Consider the following 24,285-nt stretch of genomic DNA (forward strand, 5'->3'; position numbering starts at 1 on the left):
CTTAACCAAACCTATAGATGTCTACAGAGGGCTTTTAATATAGACAAAATATAGTAAATTACCAATGAGTATGTATGAAAGACGTCATAGCCTGTTCTAGAGACAGATGGTGGAGTGGAATCCTGCTTTAGTGATTAACTGAGGTTGGAAATTACTTCCTTGCGCTGCAGCTAGAGCCTTGTTGAGAAGACAGCCCGATGGCACGTCTCCCCACTGCAGCAGATTCCCTCGCGGTTGCTTCTGGGCAGCCTAGAGAGGTTGGGATCTCCAAATTCTCAAAGCAGCAACAAAAGCAGGGTTTAGCAGGTCAGAATTGATCTATTGAGTCCCATCTTACATAAACATCTGAGTTAACTGTCATGTGCTGTGGGATAAGAGATTCTTTGTGTGGCAGCGATACTGTTACTGAGGCAATAACCTTTATGCTAGATCCTTGCAACTAAAACGTTAATGCAGGATGAGGCCAATATAGAAGGGAAGTTATAATACTGCAGAAATTTAGGAGTGAAGTTGCTAGGTAAAACATGTCAGATAACTACCAAGAACAGTGGATTGACTTTCCCTTAACGCTGTTTCAGAAAATATGCTGGCAACTATTTAATATAGATGGTTTTATAACCAATGCAGAAGTTTAAATGTAAAATAGCAACATTTTTATCAATGTTTTTTAATGTGAGGCCCAAGGTAGAATTTCAAATGGACAAATTTTTCCTTTTTTTGTAAAAGGAGCTCTAAAGTGCCATTTAGAGTTAATAAAACCAAGTAGAATGAATTGCTGAGAGGCCTAAAAGTGGAAAGAAATAAGCTATATCTGTGAGACCCCTTATTATCTGTGTTCAGATCCTGGAGCTGCTGAATGCTGGTCTCTGTTGGGAGCTGTGAGGTAATGTAGCTCTCTGCCAAAGCCAGCCTGCCGTTCCCGTGCGCGGCTGGAAGGCCAGGACCCACCATGGGAGGGTGAGCGAGACGCTTGGAGTAGGATGTGATCCCTGCTTCTTGCAGCGCTTTAGTGTAAAACCGCTGCATGCTGTTAAAAGCTGAAACTGGTGAGCGCTTTTGGTAAGTAGTCCTACGTGTGGAAATGGGAGGAAAACCAACAGAGTTAAAGTAACCCATTTCACATCATTTTCAAGTCATTCTACTATCAGCTTCTGAGTTGTTACAGAATGTAGGTATGCCAACAGAGATGGAAAAACTCCTGTGCAAAAAGTGCAGGAAATCGCGTTCTTCCCCACAATTGCAGCTAAAGAAACAGAAGACCAGAAAGTACCTTCCTGATCATAATTCCAGTTGCCCTCTGTTCTCAGGCAACTATGTTGCTGTCCCATTTGTATGCTTATCCAGCTCTTTTGAAACCAGTTATGACTCTTTCTTTCTACAATTCCTGCTTCCAGACACGTCTTTCTATTTGTATCTCAAATTTATTCATGGTCAATTTACACCATTAGTTCTTGCCCCTTTATCTTAAATAGCTTTTCTCACTCCACAGTATTTGCAAGCCTGATGTATTTAGCAACCATAAACTGCTTGATCTTCTTTTTGCAAAGATAAACACATAAAATATTCTCTATGCTCAAAAGGGAAGCGTTTCCACATCCATTCTGTTTTGAAATCATCTGCCTCGGATTTGAATGACTACAGTTGCATTTAATTTGTTAGATGAATTCTGACTAATGCTTTCATGCAGTAGTGCTACTGTTAATAATTGTATTAGGTTAGGGGCTGTGAGTTACGTATTTTGGTACTAAAGAAAGCTCTCCACATCTCTGTCACTTGCAGTTGATGCCCTCAATTTGTATAAGATGGTTATCAAAGAAATTATTTTCTTTCTCTGTGTCATACCATTTCTATTTTTCCCTTCTTGGTCATCTGTATTTTTTAATATTCCTGTTTCTCCTTCTAGTTTGACGATTTTTCTTAGCATTATCTTTGCATATTCCCATAACCTCCCGCATTTATTTACTACATCATTTTTCTTAAGACGGATCTTAAAGCCAGTTCTTGAGAAACTGTTAGTAAACTTCCTTGGTGGTAGGCAGTATGATGTAATCTCTTCTTCAGGTTGTTCTTTTCCTGTTTCAGTTCTTAAACTACCTTCTGTTTAACAGTAACGTCCTATTTACCATCATAAAATACTTTGCTGACTCCATATAGACTAACTTTGCTGCTTTTCTTTTTGACTGACAAATCAGAGAAGGATCTCAGTTTTTTCTGTTACGAGATACCTTTTGGTGACCTCATGTGGAGTTTTAACCTGTTTTCTTTTTAGTTCTCTTTATTTTCGTATTTAAGAATATTCTTTACAAACTTCACAAACGCTTTAAGGCTGTATTTTCCATGCCGTCAGGCATCCTTTTATCTGATGTCTCGTTTATTCCTACTTTAAAGTCTGTAATAATCCATATAATATATTGGAGAGCCTGCCTGTGACTGTTGGAGCAAAAAGGACTTGTGAAGCAGGCTAAATTTAGAGACTTTATATGAGAAAGGGTTTGAAAAAGCAATAGAATTAAGGTATGTGTAACATCTTTGTAAGTGTGAAGTTCGGAGCTTATTTGTTTGGCTTGAAAGCTTTAGGATCAGCTCAACGTGGAAGGAATCATTCTGGGTGGTAAATTAATTTGTCCCTTTAGAAATGGCGTGGGATGGGATGGCACGTTGGGTTATGGTGGAAAGGAAAGATCATTCCTCATTTAGAGAGAGTCACCTTCCTTCTGGCCTGCTGGATGAGAGAGACAAGGTTACGCTTTTGGTTTTAAAAAGTCAATTTGGCCTAAAAGTTAAGGGGAGACAAGACTGCAGTACTTGGAGGATTGAAGTAGTGACTGAAAAAGTGTTTTGTTTTGTTATTTTTTTAAATTACAGTTTGGCAATCTGATTTTTATATGCCTAGCTGGCCTATTAAGAGGAAACGTGGTTTCTTTGAGTTTGACATCAGAGCTTAAAAATATAGGTCCTCTTTATTAAATGTCAATGTATATTTTGCCAGACTAATTATCATTCCAACCATTAAATGCTAACTTCCTTGACAAGGTAAGATAAAATTTCTGTGTAAATGATTTGGATGCTAGAGAATTCTGAGGGGGGGGGACGACAAAAATTGTTTAATTACTGTATGGTGATAAACCTATTAGTATTGTCCCATTTGGATGGGAATATCTGCCTGCTACTGTAGTGAAAACATCAGTTAAAGAATGCTTGTGTGTTGAGAAATTGTGTGTTTTAGCTGTCAAGCTTGACTGTTATTCGAGGAGGAGTGAGGGAGATTACCAGCTGCTATTTAGCTAATAGAGGTCTTCATCCAAAGAAAGACCAACCAACAACAAAAAACAAACTGCCCTCCAACATATATACCAAACTTTTTTTTTTTTAACAGAGAATGGTACAGTATTTTTGTAAATTTTGAGTATGAATAGCTGGCTTGTTGTTCTCTGAGCCTGCCTGGCAGTTAAGAATAGTTCTTTATTTGTCCCATTAAGACTGTATTATTTTACAGAAAAGTGGGTGGTATCCAGTTTTACCCTGGTATTGGCCAACTCCCAGCAAATTCTTACTGACATTGGACGATGTAAGAAACATCAACAAATGTTTTCTTGAACGATTAATTCTGTAGGTTTTTTTAAGTCAGTGGCCTGCCTGCGGAAGCTCTGATACACTGAGACAGGGTCTCTAGCATTTGTTGGTGATACTTTTTGATATGACAGCCGCACTAACACAAAAAGCCTTTGTTTTCCAGGGAAGTTTTTCCTTTAAAAGAATTGAACTGTGTTGCAAAGTTCTCCCTGCTTAATTGTTCTGGTTGTTAACCTCAGCCTTGGTACGAACTTTATCTCTGAGGGTTGAGGGAGCTGATGGTGGCCAGTGAGGGACCTGTTGCTGCGCTGGGGACCTTTGAGAATGGCTGTGTGAAAGTGGGGTGGTCTGGTGAGAACAATAATCAAACCTGTTATATCTTTTTGATTGTTAAATTTGCTGGTTTTTTGTCTCCAACAGCTACGTCCCCTCGAGTTTCCTCGGAGCTCGAGCAGGCCCGGCCTCAGACGAGTGGTGAAGAGGAGCTCCAACTGCAGCTGGCGCTGGCGATGAGCCGGGAAGTGGCGGAGCAGGTCAGTTCCCGTGTAGGTTTTCCACAGTGTCTATGCTTTGATAGTTGAGACTACAATCCTGTTTTTTGTTTTTTTTCAATGGCAGCTTGGCTTTGCTCCAGGTGGAATAGGGGGAGAGAAAGGCCATTTTGGAAGATGTTGCTTTTTTTTTTTTTTTTTTTTTTTTTTTTTTTTTTATTAAAATCTTTTTAAAGTAACTGCAGCCTCCGAGCTGTTGAGACTAGTGGAAGACAACAGTCACTTTGCAAGAAGACTTTGTGTGGGAGGATGTTAATCATCACATTACTGAAGATGTTTTCAGTTAGGAAGAACTGAAAATATGACTAGTCCTGAAAACCTTCATTATTTGGGCCAGCATAAGAAATGTTAGTGAATTCTGATTACCATGAAATCTTGAATGATCTGCTCGTTCGGTGAGATTGTCTGGAACAGAAAGGTGACCTGACACAAAGTAGTAGAATTTATAAAGAACGTGGTTTACAATGACTTGGCTCCTGATCTGTCACACAGGTTACGTTACTGTGATAATTCTTAGGAGGGTCATTCTGAATTTGGAGTAAACGCTGTAATTGTCGATAGATTTTACTGCATATTAATATATAACAAAGTTGTTGAATCTCAGCTATGAGTGAAAATTCAAATCAGCCTGATGAGTGTCTCATGTTTTAGAGGCTTCCTGTGATTTTACCTTACTGCTGTAGGTTAGGCATTGGTATCCTTGTGCTTGGAAAGGGAAACTACCAACTGGTAAACTTTGTCATTATTGAGCAATAAAGAAAATAAAAATCAGAATCTATCAGTTGAAATAGCCTAAAAAATCACAAGGGAAATACCAGCTGGGGAATTAGTCAACTTCTGAAAGACATGATGCAAGCAAAGATATTTAAAGTAGTTGAATGTACCACTAACATGGTAGTTAACAGATGTATGCATGGAGTTGGCTGGATTAATTCACTTAGCGTTCTTTATAACAGTTGCTTCAGGTGTGGAGGGAAGCTGACAAAAGCCAGGAAAATAGAAATTTAAATCACTGCATCCTTCTGTGATGTTTTGAATGCTCAAGAACATTACAGTAATTTAGAGATGGGATACTTACTTGTAAGTTCTGTGATGTTTCTAGCGTTGTAACTGAATTTTTGGAAAGAATGTTTCATTTATACCTTTCCCATTAGGAGTAAAACAACGCGAGGGTAAATTTCAGTCAGCAAAATGGATGTTGTTATGATCACACTGTTACACTGGTGTTAAAAGGGTCAGGGTGCTCCTGACCTCTGTTTGAGGCAAGAAATTTTTTTTACTCCACTTGTGTTACGGACAAGTGACAGCAAATAATCCTGGCAATCCCACTGCGCGTGCCTGTGGTGCGCATTGCTCCTAGGGTGGCAGGGAGGACTGCCCAGGCCTTCCCTGGCAGTGTCCTGCCAAGGGGGTAGACACCTGGAGGGAGCAAGCAGCAGAGTCTAGGCTAATGGTCTATATCAACAGTGTTGATTTCCTTTGCAGGAGGAGCGCCTCAGACGCGGAGATGATCTGAGATTACAGATGGCTCTGGAGGAGAGTCGCAGAGACACAATTAAAATTCCCAAAAAGAAGGAGGTAGTGCCTTCGACTAAGAAATTCCCGGTTATGCTGCCAAAAGCTGAAATACAGTAACACAAAATAGCTTAATACTGAGCTCTTTTATGCTTTTGGGATTGCTTTGTTGTATAGCTTAAAACTTCTTCCATGTGGGTTAAATTTCAAACTACTAGTCAATGCAGGTGTGTAAAAGGAAAAAAAAAAAATTGCTTCTTCACTCTCATGGGTTTGTACTTCAGATTGGTAATGCTCTTGATTAAAGCTCAGATTATTCCTGCCCTCAGCATACCACTTTGTTGGACCTAATGGATGCCCTGCCCTCCTCGGCACCGGCCCCGCAGAAAACGGAGCCTTGGGGACCTCCTGCTGTTGCAAACCAAACTGATCCCTGGGGAGGATCCACAGTTGCAGCTACTGCCTCTGACCCGTGGCAATCATTTGGTAAGAATAATCTGCCAGAGGAATGCTTATTTAAAAGTTTTTGGGTTTTAATGTTGAGCTTTTCAGAGTTTCTCAGTGTACGACGTCATGCTTGATAACGATGGTCTGTTAGTCCATTTTGATTGTTTCCTGTACTCTAGAACTAGCATTGCCCTAACTCATTTCCAAGCAGAAACAAATACATGTTGCACTTTGTTCCTGCTTTTTAAGCAGCTGGGTTTTTGTGTGTGCATTTTGAATCTTAAGATGGAGGAGAAGAGTGAAGCTTCTGTCGTCTTTGTACAACAAAACCGACTTGTCTCAGACTGAGGGGATGCTCATGCTTTGACTGCTGGTTGTGTCCAGTGTCATGGATTTAGACTCTTGCTAGTATTTAATATAGTGCTGGGCAGGGTGCTATGGTTGGGAAGGCCATAGATCTGAATTACCATGTCTTTAATTGCTCCTAGTGACATGTGATGTGTATACCATCAGAACCAAATGGATTAAATTGTTTAAATGGAGATTTTTTTATACCTAACAAAAAAATATGAGGTTACCATTTAAAATATTCACCATGTTTCTTAAGCTTTCGATGCTAAATCCATGGAGTCTGTTTCTGAAGTGAAAGATCCAGTGCTTCACATCTTAAAGAGCAATTAAGTCCACTTTTTTTCTTGTTTGCTTTTGTGTGTGTGTTTTGCTGCCTGTGTAGTGTTTTCTAGGTTAGCCAAAGTCTGTCCAAGGAGTTTCTCCTTCGCATAAGAAAGTTGATGGTTCCTCACAGTACGTGTTAAACTTGCTACGTCTGTGGAATTGGAGCTGGATCTGCTTTTTGTTGTCTTTGGATTTTTTTTTTTCTTTTTTGAGGGACAGGGGTTCTGTGCAAATGGAAGCTTTTTCCTGAAGACTAACGGCTTAGTTCGGTCAATTTTGTTTCAGGCTGGTGAATCAACAACCTCTACTATAAAGTGCTTCAAAGTAATTTGCATCGGCATTCAGCCCATCACCATCAAGATTCCTGATGAAAATTTTGAAGCTTAATAACTAAATGCATTTTTTTTTTCTTCCTCATAGTGGCATTAAAGGCACCTACATAGCTGCTGGGACAATTACAGTTCATTGTTCTAAGTGTTTCTTTTTTGGTGATAAAACTACAAGCATGAAATCAGAAAAAGTCCAAGTTTTGGGCCCTAAGGCTGTTCAGTGTATTTTTCTGTGGTTAAAAAACAAACAAAATCCACCTTCTTCAAATCTTGTGCTCGATATATCATCTTCTGACAAGATTTTCCTTGCATCAGTTGCAGCTGTAGCGTTTCCTCTCAGTGTCTCTAAACTTTATTAATGCCATAGAACACCCCCTTGTTCCAGCTTGCTGGTTACTTGGCTCCCAAGGATATTATTGAAGATGTAAGATTTATGACTTTTACTGCTAATAAGAGCAGCTCATTAAATTGTATTTCTCAAAGCTTGCATGTGCTTTGGCATTTTGGTAGTGATAATGGAAGCTACGGGAAGGTATCTTCCCAAGTGCTCTAATTTTGTGTGCTCTCTTTATGAAAGAAAAGACATTTTTTTGAAAGCTTCCGTTGACAGGAAGTGCTGTCGTTAGCATTTCTTGTGTGGCATTGCTCGTAATTCAGCACTAAGGGTAGATAAAGGAAATCTAAGTACCGGTGTGGGAATAGTTGGACTTATTTGGAGAACTTTAGCATTTCCTGGTCTGAAGCTGCAGCAAGACTGTGCCGCCTGTTGATGAAACAAAGACCAACGTTGCAAATTGGAATTTGTGCCACTGTGTGTAGCATTGGATTGGCTTTTAAGAACATTGTGATGCCAAGGGGGTCTGTAGATAGTTTTGAAAAATAAAACAATAATTCAGTTGTAACTTGAAACCCACATGGCGGTTAAAGATAATAGCCATGTACCACATGGATAATTCTGTCCTACTCTTGGATTATACAGTTATTTAGTGATTAAACAGTGACTGGTTGAGAGGTTTCATTGGGAAGAGGAAATGTATTTGCATGTACTATCTGACACAAAGGTAATTGATCACCGTAGAGTTGTACAGGATGTGCATTTAAAGTACTGGGTTCCCATTTCTGTACTCTGATGGCTGGGGAGGAGCAGCAGGGATGGACGTCAGAAGAACAAAGCAAGAGCGATAGCTTCCAACACAGACCTGGTCCCCTGCAAATCCGAAATGTGATTTGCTCCAGTGGTCCTGGGGTTTGATAAGCCAAAATAGTTCCATTTAATGGTAGAAAGAAGAAGAGGTCACCTAATCTGAAAAGCTATAAATTAGTAGGTTGGTGAGGAAGAAGAAAAGCCTGGCAGGAAATTGTCTGTAGTGAGGCAAGTTTCTTTCTCTTTCCTTCTCCCTTTACAGCCTTATTTTGTCATTTTCCACGAGGAAGCCCTAACCTTGTGCACAACCTGTTGATGTACAAGCAGTTTGGTAATCTTAATTTCTAGGAGTGAAGAGTTGTCAGTGTCTTCCAATAAAAATGGGAATCCTGAACATAGAGGCATTGGGCTGAAAAAAAAATATATAGGAAGAGCTATCAGTGGACAGCTTAGATCTGTGTCAGGAGGAATGCTTACAAACAGGAATAAAAAAAGCACAACTAGCTCAGGGAAGCTGATTATATTTTTATGAAAACAATATGGTAAAAGAGTTGGAAAACTGTTCCCTTTGAATCTTACAGACTGACTTTTCTTTGTTCAAGTCTTAATGTTCTATATTTTGTATCTTTTATATGTAGGCTTTTTGGAAACCTTCTTTCCCATCATGAGTTTGTAAATATACCCTGTGATTTAGGTCACTTTCAGTCAGGGATTGTCTGTTGTGGTGGCAGTGTCTGTAACAAAGGCAAGTTTATTTTCTTGTTGGAACTACAGATTTTTTAATTCAGTTTGAAGTGGGAGATTTGTTTTATTCATCTGTGTTGCACAGAATTGACTTGTGCTGCTTGTTCAGTATGTATGACACAGACACTGAGACTTTCGGTATTCCTAATGATGAACTGCTTCACCTATTTATGTTTATTATTAGTTGGCAGTAATGGCTCATAAGAGAGAGTAATCTGCAGGGAAAGCTTTCCAAGGTGGAACTGTACTGACTTGTGTTCCTGATGGTTCTTTTTGCAGGTGCCAAACCAGCTGCTTCTGTTGACCCTTGGGCAGCACCAGCAGGATCCACAGCTCAGTCTCTGCCCAAAAATGTTGACCCTTGGGCTCCTGCTCAGCCATCCTCTACTGCAGCAAAATCTTCTGTGGATCCTTGGGGACCAGCACCTGCAAACAAACCTCTCTCTACTTCTGGTGAGAAACGGTCTCATCCCATACCCATATTATTTGAGTAATGAAGGTGAAATCCAAATTATTTTCTTGCATTAACTTGATTCAAAGAAGCTGTGCGCTGAACAGTTTGCAATACAGGTCTGTAAAATAAATGGGAGTTGTAATAGCTAGCAGCAAAACAATCTTCAAATGTAATTATTGTGACTTAGAGCTCTGAATTCTTTTTGCTTCTCCCTGCTCTGTCCCTTCGACATTCTTTTATTGGTATGTGTGCATGCATGCTGAGCACTTAGAACTTCTGCTGCTGTTGAGTTTTTAAATGTGTTTTATCTTTAATTAGTCAAGGACTTAATTTCTGGAAATGAATGATACTATAATTTTACCTTTCATCATGATAAATAGCTATGCAGATGGATGTCTCTGCAGATGTAGATTGACAGGCCGAGCAGCTCCATGCTCTGAGGAGACTTTTAGAGGTGCAAATGAAGGTTTGTTACTTCAGACTGAGGGTGTGAAAGCTATCCCTAAGCCCTTGTGTAGCAAGATACAGGAGGTGCTGATGTAATTGTCTATTCATGCTCTGTAACTAATGCAACCTTGATGAATCTTAATACCTGGTATTTTCATGTTGGCACTGTGGCTAAATGCATCCTAAATGCATTTTCTGCTAGTCATTCATCTCAGTACATAATAAACAAAGGAGTCTGAGTACTGCGAAAAGTTGTCTAATCAGCTTTTCACTGGGCAAAGGGCAATAACTGGATCATTATGAGAATGATTCTTTAACCATGGCGAGTCTTTGTTCTTGATAAGAAGTATTGTTGTTATGCGCAATCTTCATTCTTGGGGTTTTGTCTTTTTGTTCACTTTATGGAGCTAAGTCCATAACGTGTTGAAGGTTAAATTTGAAAAACATTTCAACTAATTTAAAAAAAAAAAAAAAGGCAAACTTCAAAGCTTTTCAGGGCTGTGGTTGCTGTTCGTTTAGTTATGTTTTTCTTTCTCCCTTTTGAGGTAAGGGTGTGTCCACAATTTGAAAATGTTGTGTTTTCATTTGTTGCAAACTCTGGGCAAGTTCTGGTGCTTCAGCTAACAGGGCCTTTCCATCTCTACATGGCGTAGATAACCTTTTCTGTTGCATTCCTGCTCCTTTTAACTTGAGAAGCGTAAGTCAAATCATCACTTAAGTTATAGCAATGATGCCTTTGTCTTTGGAACTGTCTTCAGAAGTGTGTTTTACTTGAGGGGTGATTAACATGCTTTATAGTATAGGCTGTAAATCTCTTGCTGTTCTCTTCTTCCGCAGCAATATATGCCTGCCTACACATCTATCTAGTGCAGACACTCAATAAAAACCCAGCATGCTAAGGTGTGCCTTACATTGTGATTTAAACACACATTATTCTGAATTAGTTGGTGAATACTGTAAGAAAGGACAGTTTTCTGCCATTATCCTTGATCCTAGGTAAGAGTAGGAGCACTCAGGCTGATCTGAACTGCTGTCCTGGAACCTGACAGAGCGGCTTCTTGGTAACATGAATGGCTTGGAAGTTGCGTTCAGTAGGATCAGGTGTGTGAAGCAACCGAAGATCTGTTAATGACAGGGCTGTCTTGTTGTTTTGAACAGGAAGTACATCTTTTGACCTCTTCAGTAATTTGAATGGTACAGTTAAAGATGATTTTTCTGAATTTGACACACTTCGAACTTCCAAAAAGCCAGGTATGAATCAGATTCTTAGCATGTGGCAATTTGGGTGATAGTCTCAGCAACAAATGTCTTGATTCTTAAATTTTATTTCAAAAAAATAAATAAAATTGACTTTCACAAAGGAAAAAATGAAAGCTGGTGATAATGCAGCAGTAAAAGCTTGTTGTTAACATTTTTGCCTGTGCATGAACTTATGGGGAATGAGCCTTCTGCATTATAAGCCATAGAATTTCACTCTGTAATCTTTTGTTGCATTGACCCAGAAATTTGACTTCTAAATTTTCAGTATCCAGCGTGTTTGGAGTATGGATCATGCTCAGAGAGTTAAACAGAACAATGTTGACTGAATTTCTCAAATGTGTAAATTCTAGTGTGTAACAATAGTAGGAAGATGAGAAAATACACTTCTCTGAATGCTTAAATTTATTTTTTACTTGGTCATTAGTCACTAAAATAAAAACTGCCAGACCTTACCGCTTAAGTGCTTTGATATTGTGTACTTTCTGGATGGTTCTGTCTGAAAGAATGGTGACTAATTCAAAGTTGGGCTAGGCTTCTTTAGCACAAAAGAGAAAACCTGGGTGGAATCTAGGTAGGAAGGGTGCAGCAGTGGCGTAGTGTAAGGGCAGAAGCCAAGGCTGTTGAGTATGTTTTCCTTGGAGGCTCTTAGTCCCATCTGTTGCAGTAGAGCTGTGAGAATTTTCATCAGGGCAAATCAGGTAGCGCCTTCAGTGGAGCACTGCAACTCTAACTGTAGCTTCTTCATACTCTTCTAAAGAACACTTATCTGCTTGCATGCTACAAGGGTGTAACATGTACTGAAACATTTAAATCTGACTAATACAAACATTAGATTTTAAAACATTTCTGTTGTCAGAGACTTCAGGGTTTTCTTTGCTTGACTGTGTAGATTAATAAGCTAAGTTTTATTTTTCTCTTTGTGTTTCAGCTGAATCAGGTTCCACTTTGCCGTCTCAGCATAGCGGTACCACAAGTCCTGATCTCTTTGATTCCCAGCACTCAAGCGGGACATCAGGCAAACAAAGTGCAGCTCGGAAAACCCCCGAGTCTTTTTTGGGCCCCAATGCTGCTTTGGTGAACCTGGATTCACTGGTGTCTAAGCCGCCACAACCTGTTACTTCACTGAATCCATTCTTGGCACCAGGTCTGTTTCTGCACGTTCCTTCAGTTTTCTATTTTAGCTTTTACCTTCTTATAGGAAGACTGCATAACTCAGTCCTATTTGATTTAACGTAGGGTGGTTTGGGCTTGTTTTTATTGATTACTTTGGCCAACAGATCATGACTGAGAGAAGGAGGGTGAGGCATCATGGTTACAAGGCGAACTGCTGGACCCTGAAAGCACAGTTTCTACTCTTGCAGCTGATCTGCTCCTGAGCTTTGTTCGAGCAGTTTTTCTTCCACTTTTGCACTTGCTCTCTCAAAATGATCTGTGTTAGAAGAAGGCTTTGGGTTATTAAAAAGGGCTGAGCTAAAGCTGATTGACTGTCAAAACAGGTAAGATGTGAACGTGTGCCACCAGACAGTCCCTTGGGAGGGTAGTAGCCAGTAGGTTTTGTGGAAGCTGGTACGAATGGCCCTTCTGCTTGTGGTACAGCAGGCACGGTAGCATCTCAGACTGCAACCAGGGGTTCCAGATGGCAAAGTCTGCAGTATAATTTACTGGGTTAAGCCTGTCTTTAGGCTAGCATGGTAAACTACGTTTGATCAAAACACAATCTAAGTGTGTTCTGAAAAAAATAGACTGTTGCAGTTCTCTTGTAAATTGGCCCCGATAGAAGTGAGCCGTTACTTATAGCAGACTTAAATGGTGACAATAAGCACATGGGAGATGTATGAATTTTATAAAAGCCATTTGTATGAACTGAAACTTTTCTGTGACGCTAGGATGGTGAAATGCTTTAAAATACTATTTCAGTATTTATTTTCTTCACTCTTCCAATGAAAAAAAGCAATAAAAAAAGACAGTTTATTAAACTCCTTGGGTAGGAAAAAGCCAGTAATTCTGAACAGCCTTGGCAGTGTTTAGCAAGAGGAAGTCTGTGTATCTGCCATTACCGGTTACTACAAAAAGTTTATAAGGGGTCACTGGGCCATCCAAATAACACTATACATATACGGTAAAAGGAATTTGTAGTGTTGGCAGCAGTCCAAAGAACCTCAAACGCTGGGAAAGTTATTCTCTGCTTTTTCTAGCACCGCTGTAATTCGGAAACAACTTGTTTACTTTATGAATTCTTGTCAAAACTCAGTGCCAGAAGCATGTACAGCTTCTAAATGGAGCTGACTGGGTGAGAGCTTGAAGCAAACGCACAAATCTGTGCAAGCCAGATTGCAGTAAAGGAGTACAGAGAGCCTGCAGTTCTCTTGCGTAATGCAAATTTTAAGCAGCATTTTAAAAAATAATTAGCGATCTGGATGTCATGGTTAGGCATGTTCCGGGTAACCAAATTTAGAACGTGTCTCTCCAGTGATGCCTGTCAGAAATGGAAACTGTTGATCAGCAAAGGGATGTTTTGTGGCATTGATAGGTTCAAGGAAATGGACTATACTTGTGCACCAGTGCAACCCCAGTTTGCTGAATGGCATCCACACAGGTTTCTCCACGGGGTGTTTTGGGGTTGGGAGCAGATGGGGATGTACAAGAAGGCGTGTTCTTTGCCAGAAAAGACGATCTCCAAAACCTCGTGTTTATGGAGGTGCGATCTCTTTCTCTCTTCCCCCTTCTTCTCTCAAAACTAGGTGCCGCTACAGCACCGACTCCAATCAACCCCTTCCAAGTGAATCAGCCTCAGCCCCTCACTCTAAATCAGATGAGAGCGAGTCCTGTGATGGGAACCAGCCCTTCTTTCAGTGCTGTGCCACCGATAAGCATGGAGCCAATACCTCTGTCTTCCATGGCCCCAGTGCCTGTGGGAATGGCACCGATACCAGCTATGGGCACTGTGGCGTCTATAACAAGGATGGGCCAGGGGCTGAACGTGAGCATTGCAGGATCAATGACCCAACCTCTTCACAGTACAGGAATCCCGCCGTCAGCATCCCAGTCTACAAATACAACTAACCCTTTTCTCCTATAAAGACCCAATTAAAGGAACTTTCTTTTCATAGTGTTTCCAGGCTGAAGTCTTTACAGCGAAATGAACGTGGCCTGTGTGGACTGAACGGTGTGTAAGAGACTTGGAAGTAGATTTGCAGTTTACAGTTATGATCTTTGAAGAGTTGTCTCTACTTACCAGTTAATCTAAATCTAGTCTTTGCTACAGATGGTACCTTACTTTGGCTTGTTGAGCATTATGTGAAATGTTCAGACTTTTCACCAAAGTTAGATTCTGCCCATTTTGTTACTTTGTTAATCATTTCAATACACTTTCTAGGGAGAACCTGCCATTTTAAACCCCGTTGGCTATTTTGTAGATGTCAGATGATGTGCTGGATCCTGAAATTACTATTTACCTGCATCTGTCACTTCCTGTGCGCATATGATAGACCTGAGATTCAGAGTGCTAGTGAATGTTTTGCACATAACTATACACAGTTCTAGACTGTTGGTTCACCCATAGTCCTTACTCTTAGAAGAGAACGATTCGGAGGGCCCAGGTGGCTGGTTTTTATGCATTAAACATTGCAACGCAAAATCGCACTGCTTTCCTATCAGAGGTTTGACTGAGAAAGCAAGCTTGTCTCAAAAGAAAAAAAAAAACAACAACAAAACACAAAAACCACAGACAAAAAAAACCCCAAGAACATTCTCAAGTTGTCGAGTATAACGTGTGCTGTCGTATGCAGTGTTGAATTTGTACACTACTCTAAGGACTCCTGAGGAACTCTCTGTGAGTGGCATGCTGCACTCGTGCTGAGTGAGTGTCCTGCTCTGTGCTTGTCCAGTACCAGCTTCGTTTGGAAGTTATCATGTGTATTTTGTTTTTATTTGACTTACAATGTGAGTTGAAAGAAAAAGAAAAAAAAAAAAGAGAAATACAGCGGGACAACTTTGAATTCAATTTCACCGGGGCAAGCTTTAAAACTAATTCAGGCTTAACCTTGCTATATGCAGTTACTCTTGTATACTTTTGCACATATTTTGTTTAGTACAGTTTCATATTTGAGTTTGCAGAGTTACCTAATAGTCCTTTTTTTGCTAATTTTTATAATGTGGTTCTTATTTAACTGTCTGGTTTTGATAGATTTATCAAGTCTGGCTGAAAAATTAAGATATTGGCAAATGTCAATTCTATGGTTTTAATGCCCTCTTATTTATGGTTTTAGCTCTTTGTTTCTGTAAAGAGAGTTTAAAAGGGAAGATTAACACTAAAATATTTACTTTTAAATGAAGTATTCATAATGCAAATCAAAACAAATTCTCGTGACTAATTATTTTTAGATGAATTGAATTTGAGCATAACATGATTTAAGACTACATTAAAAAGAAAAAACACTAAAGTCGCCTTTCCCTTGATTTGTTCCCGTTTTCCGATTACCAAAATGGACAGACGTTTAGCCTTTATGAAGATCGGAAGAGAGGCCGTTTTTTCTTGTAATACTACTTGAGATGTTAAAAATTGTTATGTACAAACATGACTCATTAGTTTTATCGACTAATTTTTCTTAATGAAAGGTGCACTCCATATTAATAACTGGTTCCATTTACAACTATTAATTGTAAGCTGAACTATACATTTTAACCTGCATGTCTGGACTCCTCGGCACTAAACCACGCTCAGGTTTCAGCCGGTGTTTCTGGTGGAAACCTGGCGCCTTCTCAAAGACGGCGACGTTTCCGAGCTCCGCTTTCACGAGCAACGCGAACGTCGGCGGAGCACGTGGAAAGGGATGTCCCAGTGCTTGCTACTGCCTTGAGGGCATCTCTGTGAATGAACTGATGCATCTTGGTGGCCTTTTCCCTAATTAGGAGGGGAAAAAAAAACAAACACAAAACAACAAAACACAAAACAAAGAAGCTGAAAGAAATTGCCAGAGTTGTGTGTTGTGGTGTAACGATGCTGTGTGGGACTTGTGCCAGTCTAGGGTCGTGTGCCGCAGGAGAGAGAGGGGCTGGCTAACTTGGAAGGGACCGGGTTATATCTTTTGGTGAGTAGGGGAGGCTGAAAGACTATCAAATCTAGGGTACAATCACGGATTTTAGCTGTGTAGGTCAGTGTAGCTCTATTAGTATACGGAATGCTAAATGTGTGGATGTTTCTATGCAGATTGTTCTATCCTCTTGAGTACTGTTGAATTTGCAAGTAGGATTCGGAATATTCATCTGCTCTTGTTTTTATATGGGAGGAAAGAGAATTACTGTCTGCACCCAGTATGTCTTTAAAAGAAAAGAAAACAAAAAACCATTCATGTTGCCTTTCAGAGTAAGGAAAAATACTTTACTTTTTGTTGTTGTTGAAGTTATTGAAAAGTGTAGACCAGGAAGGGTGTGATTCTTGCAGATGGGGGGTGGGTGGGGGAGGGAAGTGCTTTCCAATTGATCTGTGGCAAGATTTATCCGTCATTCTTTTTCCAATTTAATTTTACAAACAGTGGAATTGCGGTCACTTGATGTTTTTCCCTTAGTCTGTCACCTGAATGCATTTACAACAGTTAGATGGGGCACTGTCTATTCAGCCAAAAAGTTCTCACCGCATCCTCTCGTTAAACACTAGGTAACTGTTTTTGGAGACAAGATGGGGTTGATAGTAAGTATTTAAAATGATGAAGTCATCTACAGTTCAGAGTCGTGATCTGTCACCATGAATTGATAAAAATGTGCTGTTGGTCTGGTAGGGAGCCCTAGCTTAATGAAACTGCTGAATGGCAAATTATTGCTTTTACCAAGCCACTTCTGTAAGAGCTGTATTACTTTTACATTATATATATATATATATATATATAGACATATATCGCACAATAAACCAGGACAAGGCATGCTGAAGAGCGCTCAGCCCAGACTGGGGTGCTGTAAAGCATTAGGCTAAGGATGAACCGTGCTGAGATTCCCAGGCTGACCTGGGGGTTGTGGCAGGAGCCAAATTCAAGAGGAAAAGCAGCTGGTTCGGTAAATCTGCTCGGTTCCTGGGCTGGGGACGTGTCCGTCCCTCCGGTGCCCTGCGGGTGTGCGGTGCTGTAGCTAGTGACGCTCACCAGTGGTTGCCGTCCTAGCCAGGTGAAGCTTCAGTTTTGCCCAGAATGGTAGTAAATCTCCTTTTTTGTGATAATTTAACTGCTCTCCAGAATAATTCTTCCTCCCTCCTTGCCCTCCCGCTTCTTTTTGCACGGAGGACGTGTGCATATCCGATCTCATCTGCTCTGGCTTCCAAACGCATTTCCCTCTTCCCCTTCTTCTCTCACTTGCAAATACTAAAAGTGCTTTTTGATTTTTAAAATGTTAGTATCCCAAAATAGCCTTACTGGTCAAATTGACCAAAGATAAAGTGTTAAATATTTTGTAAAAAAAAAAATAAAAAAAAAATCTTGGCGTAATTTTAAACCCAAAATAAGCTCAGTTATTTATTCAGTTTTATACTATATAGAAACTAAACTACATTGAGGGGACAGGGAAGGAAAACCATGGTGGGTTGTGGTGTTTACAGTCTCTTTGAAGTCCCGTAGCTAAGACAACTATTGTTATCCATCTTCCCTTTTGCTGTTACAGTTTCTAATGTGTACTGTATGTATTAATATTGCACAAATGGTGGAGAAATATATGGTTTATTTTTCACAGCAGAATCTCACAAGACTCGCTTCCTTTACAAGTGTTACAATTTAAATATTTACCAAACTGTTTTCATAATACTGGGAGCCGGCTGCTTTTTATGAATTTGTGCTGACTATTGACATTATTTACTGTATAAATAATTTATCATTTGTACTATTGTATCATAATGTCTGTATCGTTGTGTCATTTTTCCCGAGCGATGTCACAAATGTGATATTTAATAATGCCATCAGAACAGTGGAAAGACAAGGGGTTTGTAGGTGACTGGTCAGAATTAAAATTGTATTGCTTATATTCCAGCCGTGTTGCTTTTTCGAGACTCTGCATAGTGTTTATAACCCCATTCAAAAAAAACCTGTCGCTGCCATGCTTGATTTAGTTTTTCCAGAAAGTTGATGGATTGGTTGAGATGATTTAAGGTTTGTGCTAAAAGTCCTAGGTGCTAGGAGAAATCTAACCGTTATTGAGAGTAATGCTTCTTGTACATTGTCAATGTGATTTCTTCGATGCATTCATCGCTTTCCTGGGGCAGGCCTGCTCTGGCTATGAGAAAGGAGGGTTTCTTATAGATCACTTAAATCAGAATCAGTTGAGACCTTACTAACTCAATAAAAATGAAGACTTGTTGTGTTGCAGGTGACTGAATTGCTTCTTTAAACCACGTTACCCTTTAAACAGCGCTTTTGGAGGGATGATCAAGTCCTGTCTCGGTGGAGGCTTCCCTCTTTATGTCAAGACAGAAGTCTGGGGAAGGCGTGACTTTTAAAGCCGTTGCTCATGGAATAAGGGTTGGGGAACTGTGACAAAACTGACTTTGGGAGTCCTCGCTTCCCATTTTTGCTGGAGTTCAGTCTCGCCCTTCCCACGGCCTTGGCTCTGTCCCATCGATCAAGTGGCCTTGCAGATGGGGTAGCAGCCAGCCTGCCTCCAGCTGGGAAGTGATTTCAGCTTCTAATTCTGGATGGTTTAAATTGAAGGGCACTTCATTAGCAGGCTATTTCAAGAGCTACCTCTCCAGAGCCCCTCCAGGTTTCCTGTAGTTATGGTTCGCTGCCAATCAGACTGATCGCTAATCAAATACTTAATTTCTTAATGCTGAAAGTGCAGTGGTGCTGGAGACCTGGCTGTCGGAAAGGTGGCCTTGGGGGGAAAAAAAGCATCTGTTTTGGTTTCACGTCTGTGGTACAAAGCTCTGTGGTGGTGTAGAAACCCACCGCCTCAGTAACACCCCGGGTTCCCCGCAGAGCGAGGCCGCCTCCGGTCAGGTCTTCAGTTCATTTTGCTTCTGTGTTTGGTAAGGAACAGAGAAAAACCTCTTTTTGCCAAGGGGGGCAGCCCAGGTACCTGTTGCTTTTTGTACCTCTCCTTTTCACAGAAGGATGCTCTCTGCTCCCGTGCAGCAGGGCTCTTCTGCGCGCGCGTGTGCGTTGCTCCCCTGCCCGCTCTCTCTTTTTCTATGTGACCAGTTCTCCGCTGTTTTTACTCTGGCCTCTTGAAATTGCACGTTTTAAAATAAAGCTGCTCGCTACAGGAAAGACTGAGGAAGGGCTCAAAGTGGAAAATGTTGTGATGACTCTATAATACTCGTAAAAAGGAGCTGAAAACTGCAGGCAGTTGTGCGGGGGTCTGAGCTGATAAAGCCCGTTGTGAGAGAGACCTGGCTGCGGCTGAGCCTTCCTCTGGCCTTGGGCAGGCTGCTCTCCCCCGGCCCGCGTTTCCTCTTCCTCTTCGCTGAAGTGAGGTGGTATTTGCCTGCTTTTGCGGAGGAAAAGAGCTGTCTGGATAAAGTATTATCTAGAGGCTTGCCCTCATCCGCACCGGTGTTGCCAAAGTATTTTTGCTGAATACGTACATTGCCCGTTACCTCGTGTTTGTCCGGGGCCGAGTGGCGCAACTCTGCTCTTCCGCTCGTTTTCATCGAACTGTGAGAAAATAGTTTGGGCCGGCTCGTGCGCTGGCTCTGGCAAGACTTCTGCGACGGCCTGCAACCTGCGTTTCGGAGAACCAGTGTGATTTGTACTGCCCCTCACGTTAAAAACCAGCTTTCTCAAAGTTAGCTGCCATCCACCTTCCAGGTAATCTCCTCCCTTCTCTTGGGAGCTGGGACACACCTGAACACGGATTTCATAAAGGCAGAAGTTTGTTTGGGAGCTCAGGATTATAAATGGCAAAGAGCCCGTGTTGTACATGGTGGTAGCGATCCTGGCTCTTTGTGTTTTGCTGTCAGTCGATTGTACCCTGTGATTGTTGAAGACTCGGGGTTTCAGTGAGTTCCCTTTGGTGCTTCGGATGTCCCTGCCGATTACCCATTAGGGCAGTTAATTGGCTGCAGTCTGGTGATTAATAGGGGATTGGCGTCCTACCAGTGTAACACAACCCAGTGGTTTGCAGAGGTTGAAATCGTAAATTATGAATGGGGGAGCGTGGTGATACCATGGGGGGAGATAGTGTGTCCTCCGGCTTTGCTGGGGGGAGCCCGGAGCTGTACCGAGCCCGGAGTGAGCGGTGGGGCCCTGGGGATTTAGTAAATATCTCTTTGAGGAGATGAGGGTAAAACCTCTCCTGAGGCTGCTGGTGCAAACTTGATTCATAAGTAAACTGGTGACCAGCAGAATTGTTAGCTGTGAGATGCATTGGAACTCCGGTCAAGGATGCTGTTGAAGTACAAAGTGTTTTTAAAGCACCTGAACATCCTGGCCGGCAGAGAGCTGCTGTGTGCAGCGCACAGATAGCCATGACGCATCGGTGTGCGGAGGGACGACGGCGGCCTGTGCTGCTGGAGGCGGATGAAATGCTGGGGGGGGAGGGAGCAGGTATTAAAAAATCATCTGTGGCTGTTCAGCAAATGCTTAAAAAAAGCAGCCTGGGCACATTACCCGATCTGTTCTCAACGCTTGTGCTGCTAGTTGAGCAACTGTGTTCCCATTCTCAGGTGAAAGAAAATCGATGACATTTCAAATAGCCGCAATAAAGCAGTAGTGAAGGTGGAGTTTGTCTTCCAGCTCCCTGCCTGCCGCTGCCTGATGTGAACTCTTGTGGGATGTCAGTGGTGCCAGCTCTGCAGTTTGAAAGCTTAAAGATGCTCTGGGAGATCCCCACAAGCATGTACGGCATCGTGGTTTTAAACTCTGTTTAACGAACACTGGCCGCCGGAGCTGCTGTAGATCACATCAGAGCTCCCTCCAGCCCAGGTCCTGTTCCTGGCAGCAGAGACCTTCCTGGAGCAAAGACGTTGCGTTTATGGTCACCGATACATCTGCCCAACAGCCCCTTTGTGAAACCACGTCCTCTCCCGGCCTCCGTGACGGCCTGTGGGGTCACGCTGCACAGCTGAGGTAGGCGGGGGCTGCAGAACAACTCCATGCCCGGCTGCTAGAGTGGAGGGAGGCCAGGGCTGAACGGCTTCCATGGGATGCTGACTCAGCGTGGACTTGTCCCACCAGCCAGGTTCTCACTAACCCATGTGCGATTCCCCAGAGCGCTGTGGCTGAACCACTCCTCATAATTTCTAAGACGGAAAAATCATCAGGCGGCTTCCTTGTGCCCCACCAGGGTGGGAACGTGGAACCTGTGAAAATCAGGCCATGAGGTCTGTGTTCTTCTTGAAGGGCTTTTTGGCCAGGGAATGAAATTTGGTGGTTTAACCAAGCTGAAGGGAGCCGGTTCTGCCTTGGTGTAGCAGCACGTACGGCCTAGGAAACCGTGGGCTGGCTCGGGTTGTGTTGGGTGACGGCGGTGGGGTGGGTTTTTTTTTTGCTTTTTTTAATGTCTTCATTAGCAATTCTGGCACTAAATGTAGTGATATTCTCCGAGGTGAATTTAAGGACTTAAATATCTTGGCCTGAATAGGGGTATAAAAATAGAAGCCTACAGCAGTTAGATGCTTCTGCCGATCTTCCCTCTGAAGGACAAGGGACCGAATTGCTTGCACTCCGTTGTGAGAACGGGCACCCTTGCTTCTCTGCAGCCTCCCTCCTGGGGGCTCAGGCCTGGTTTTGGTGGCCCAGCAATGGTTCCTAACAGGATTTGTGCTGCCCTGAAGATGGCCAGGCACTGGAAATTCGTTGTCTCAAGCTTGGCCCTCATAACCCGCTGTCCCTGTGCTCCGCAGCCTCTGTTACGCTGCAGTGGAGGGTGCTGGGTGCTCTCTGCAGGCTGCTGGGAGCTGTGGTTTTGTGTTGGTTTTTTTTTTTCCCTGTGCTCCAAGTGTGGAGGTTTCTCTGGTTTTGCAAACGCCCACGAGTGCCTCAGCTCCTGGGGTTTGAGCTCACCCACCTGTGCTTCCCAGAGGACTCCCAAGCTGATGGAAAAAACTGTGGGGATCCCCTCTGCATTGCACCCGCCGTGGGTGAATGGCCAGAGGAGGAAAGGGGCTGGACATCCCTTGCGGGGATGCGGGACAGGCCGCCTTTGCTGTGTTCCTGCTCGGGGTTCCCATGTCCGGGAGCGTGGATCCAGGGTGTTTAGCCCCCACCATCTCTGCAGGCAGCGGGTCCTGGCGTGGTGCTCCAGTGGCCTTGGCACAGACGAGTCATCCCGGGGCTGGTTTGCGATGGGCTGAAATGCTGACACTGATGAGCCCCAGGTAGAGTTGGACCTGAAGCTCAAATTTTCTTCAGATCTGCCTCTTCTGTGGTTTTGTTGGCTTTTTTTTTTTTTTTTCTTCTTCCTTTGGAGTATTTCAAAGGAGGCTCCTGCTCTTAAACCGTCACAGCTGCTGGGCAGCAGTTGCTGTCAGCATTAATCCATCTGCAAGACTCTTATTTTCAGCTGGAGATAACTTCTAGCTGCTGCAATGCTGCTGTGTAAAACAGCCTCGCTCGCCTCGGGACAAAGACGGTTTCTTGAGCGCTCACTGAAGCACAGATTTCTGGCTCGGGCCCACTCCTCACAAGCCAGCTGGGGGTGGCTCGTGGCCCTGGGCAGCGTTTGCCCCGTGCTCTCAGGACAAGGGGCAGCGGCAGGGCAGCCGGCACTATTGCATTGAGCAATTTTTCCACCTAGGACCAGGAAAACCTTGGGTGTCCTTCATGCAATCTTGTTAGCTAATTGTTATTAGCAACCTCCAACTTCTTCCTAAAGGCTGAAAACTGCCACAAGAGGGCAGGAGCTGATGCTGCTGTTTCTAGTTTTGGTAGAAAGGGCTGCAAATACCAGTTCCTAAAGACTATCCAAATGATTTTTGGTTTTCTGGAGGGTTTGATTCCCAAGCTGCTGTTCAGTCTACGCCCTTGGCTGTCTCCCTCCCGGGTGGCTTCCAGGGTGGTGGCAGGAAAACCCTCCCATGAAGTGAGCCTGGTCCTGCTGGGCAGCGCTCTCCAAAGCTCCTCTGGAGAGGAGAAGGGCTTCTGCAAAGTCCTCAACTCTCTCACAGGCTTCATTGGCCTCTAGCAGGTCTCGCTCTGTTTTGACGGCCTTGTAGCCTCATCCTGTGTCGAGACACATGTTCTGAATAAAGATTTTTTTATTTTTTTTAACTTTTTTTTTTTCCTGACCATTTTGAATTAGGAGGTTAATGGCCAATTTCACTGTCTGGGAGAGACTTAAGCGTGACAGAACGGGAGCCGCAGCGCCAGCTGACAGCCCCACGCTGCCATCTGTGCTGCAGGGGGCTGGGAACTCCGGTCCGGCTTTGAGTAAAAGGGAGAATGATTAACTGGTAAACGAGCAGGGTGGCTGCAGCCGTCTGGAGAGTGGGCGAAAGGAAATTACATTGAGCCTCCGCTACAGCAAGGCTGGGTTTTTCGGGGTTTTGTCTGTTCTTAAAGCATGGGTTCTTTTAGCCTTTAACATGAACTGCGAGGAACACTTACGGGTCATAAATCCCGTCCGTGTTAATGTCACCTGGTCTTGCAGCACAGCGTGGTGTCTATCTTTACTCCTCTGTCATGAGAGCAGAGATTCTCTCCAGGGTGAAACAGCTGCCAACTCTCCGCCACGCCGGAGCGCCAAAGACTTAAACCACAGACAGTTTTCCAGAAAAATTCCAAGGGCAGCAGCAAGCCTGTCTCTGGGAGAAGAGTATGTTTCTGAGAGAGATCAACAGTTGCTTCTTGGAACAAAGGAACGGCATCGAACTCGGGAAGCACACGCCAAAAACATCACCCCCACACGTGCCCTTGTGTAAGGAAGAAAGTGTGTCAGACCGAAAAGCTCCCGCAGTGAAGCGCTCACAAACTAAGCATGTTCTTAAGGCCTTGAAGAAGGTACGTGAGGTTCTTAACGTGCTCGGGACACTGAGGAGTCAAAAAAAACCCCAAAAAACCCTCAGCCAAACCCCGAGACAATAGGCAAAAAGCTCTAATAATGCAGGTAGTGTGGGATCTGCTTAGTCACATGTCTTAAATACGGATTTATGGAGTTTGAGGGTGTTTATTTATTTATTTTTTAAACCCTTGCTTTTTCACGGTTTTCTTCTTCTTTGCAGCTTGGCTGGGA

The 24,285-nt window shown here is 42.7% G+C and overlaps 1 protein-coding gene across 2 annotated transcripts in view; it reads left to right on the top strand.

Moving 5' to 3' along the window:
• Nucleotides 1-18,141, top strand: part of EPN2 (epsin 2) — a 46,858-nt gene extending 28,717 nt beyond the window's left edge. The window contains exons 3-9 of one of the 2 annotated variants that reach the window (XM_054211627.1): nt 3,994-4,106; nt 5,610-5,702; nt 5,969-6,125; nt 9,258-9,431; nt 11,038-11,130; nt 12,068-12,283; nt 13,881-18,141. In XM_054211627.1, the coding sequence (XP_054067602.1) occupies nt 3,994-4,106; nt 5,610-5,702; nt 5,969-6,125; nt 9,258-9,431; nt 11,038-11,130; nt 12,068-12,283; nt 13,881-14,218 (1,184 nt within the window). In that variant the 3' untranslated portion in view covers nt 14,219-18,141. The remainder of the gene's footprint in view (nt 1-3,993; nt 4,107-5,609; nt 5,703-5,968; nt 6,126-9,257; nt 9,432-11,037; nt 11,131-12,067; nt 12,284-13,880) is intronic. The other variant, XM_054211629.1, reaches the window with a different exon arrangement.
• The last annotated feature ends 6,144 nt before the right edge of the window (nt 18,142-24,285 follow it).

This window comes from Rissa tridactyla, chromosome 8, assembly GCF_028500815.1.
Source record: "Rissa tridactyla isolate bRisTri1 chromosome 8, bRisTri1.patW.cur.20221130, whole genome shotgun sequence".
NCBI lineage: Eukaryota > Metazoa > Chordata > Aves > Charadriiformes > Laridae > Rissa > Rissa tridactyla.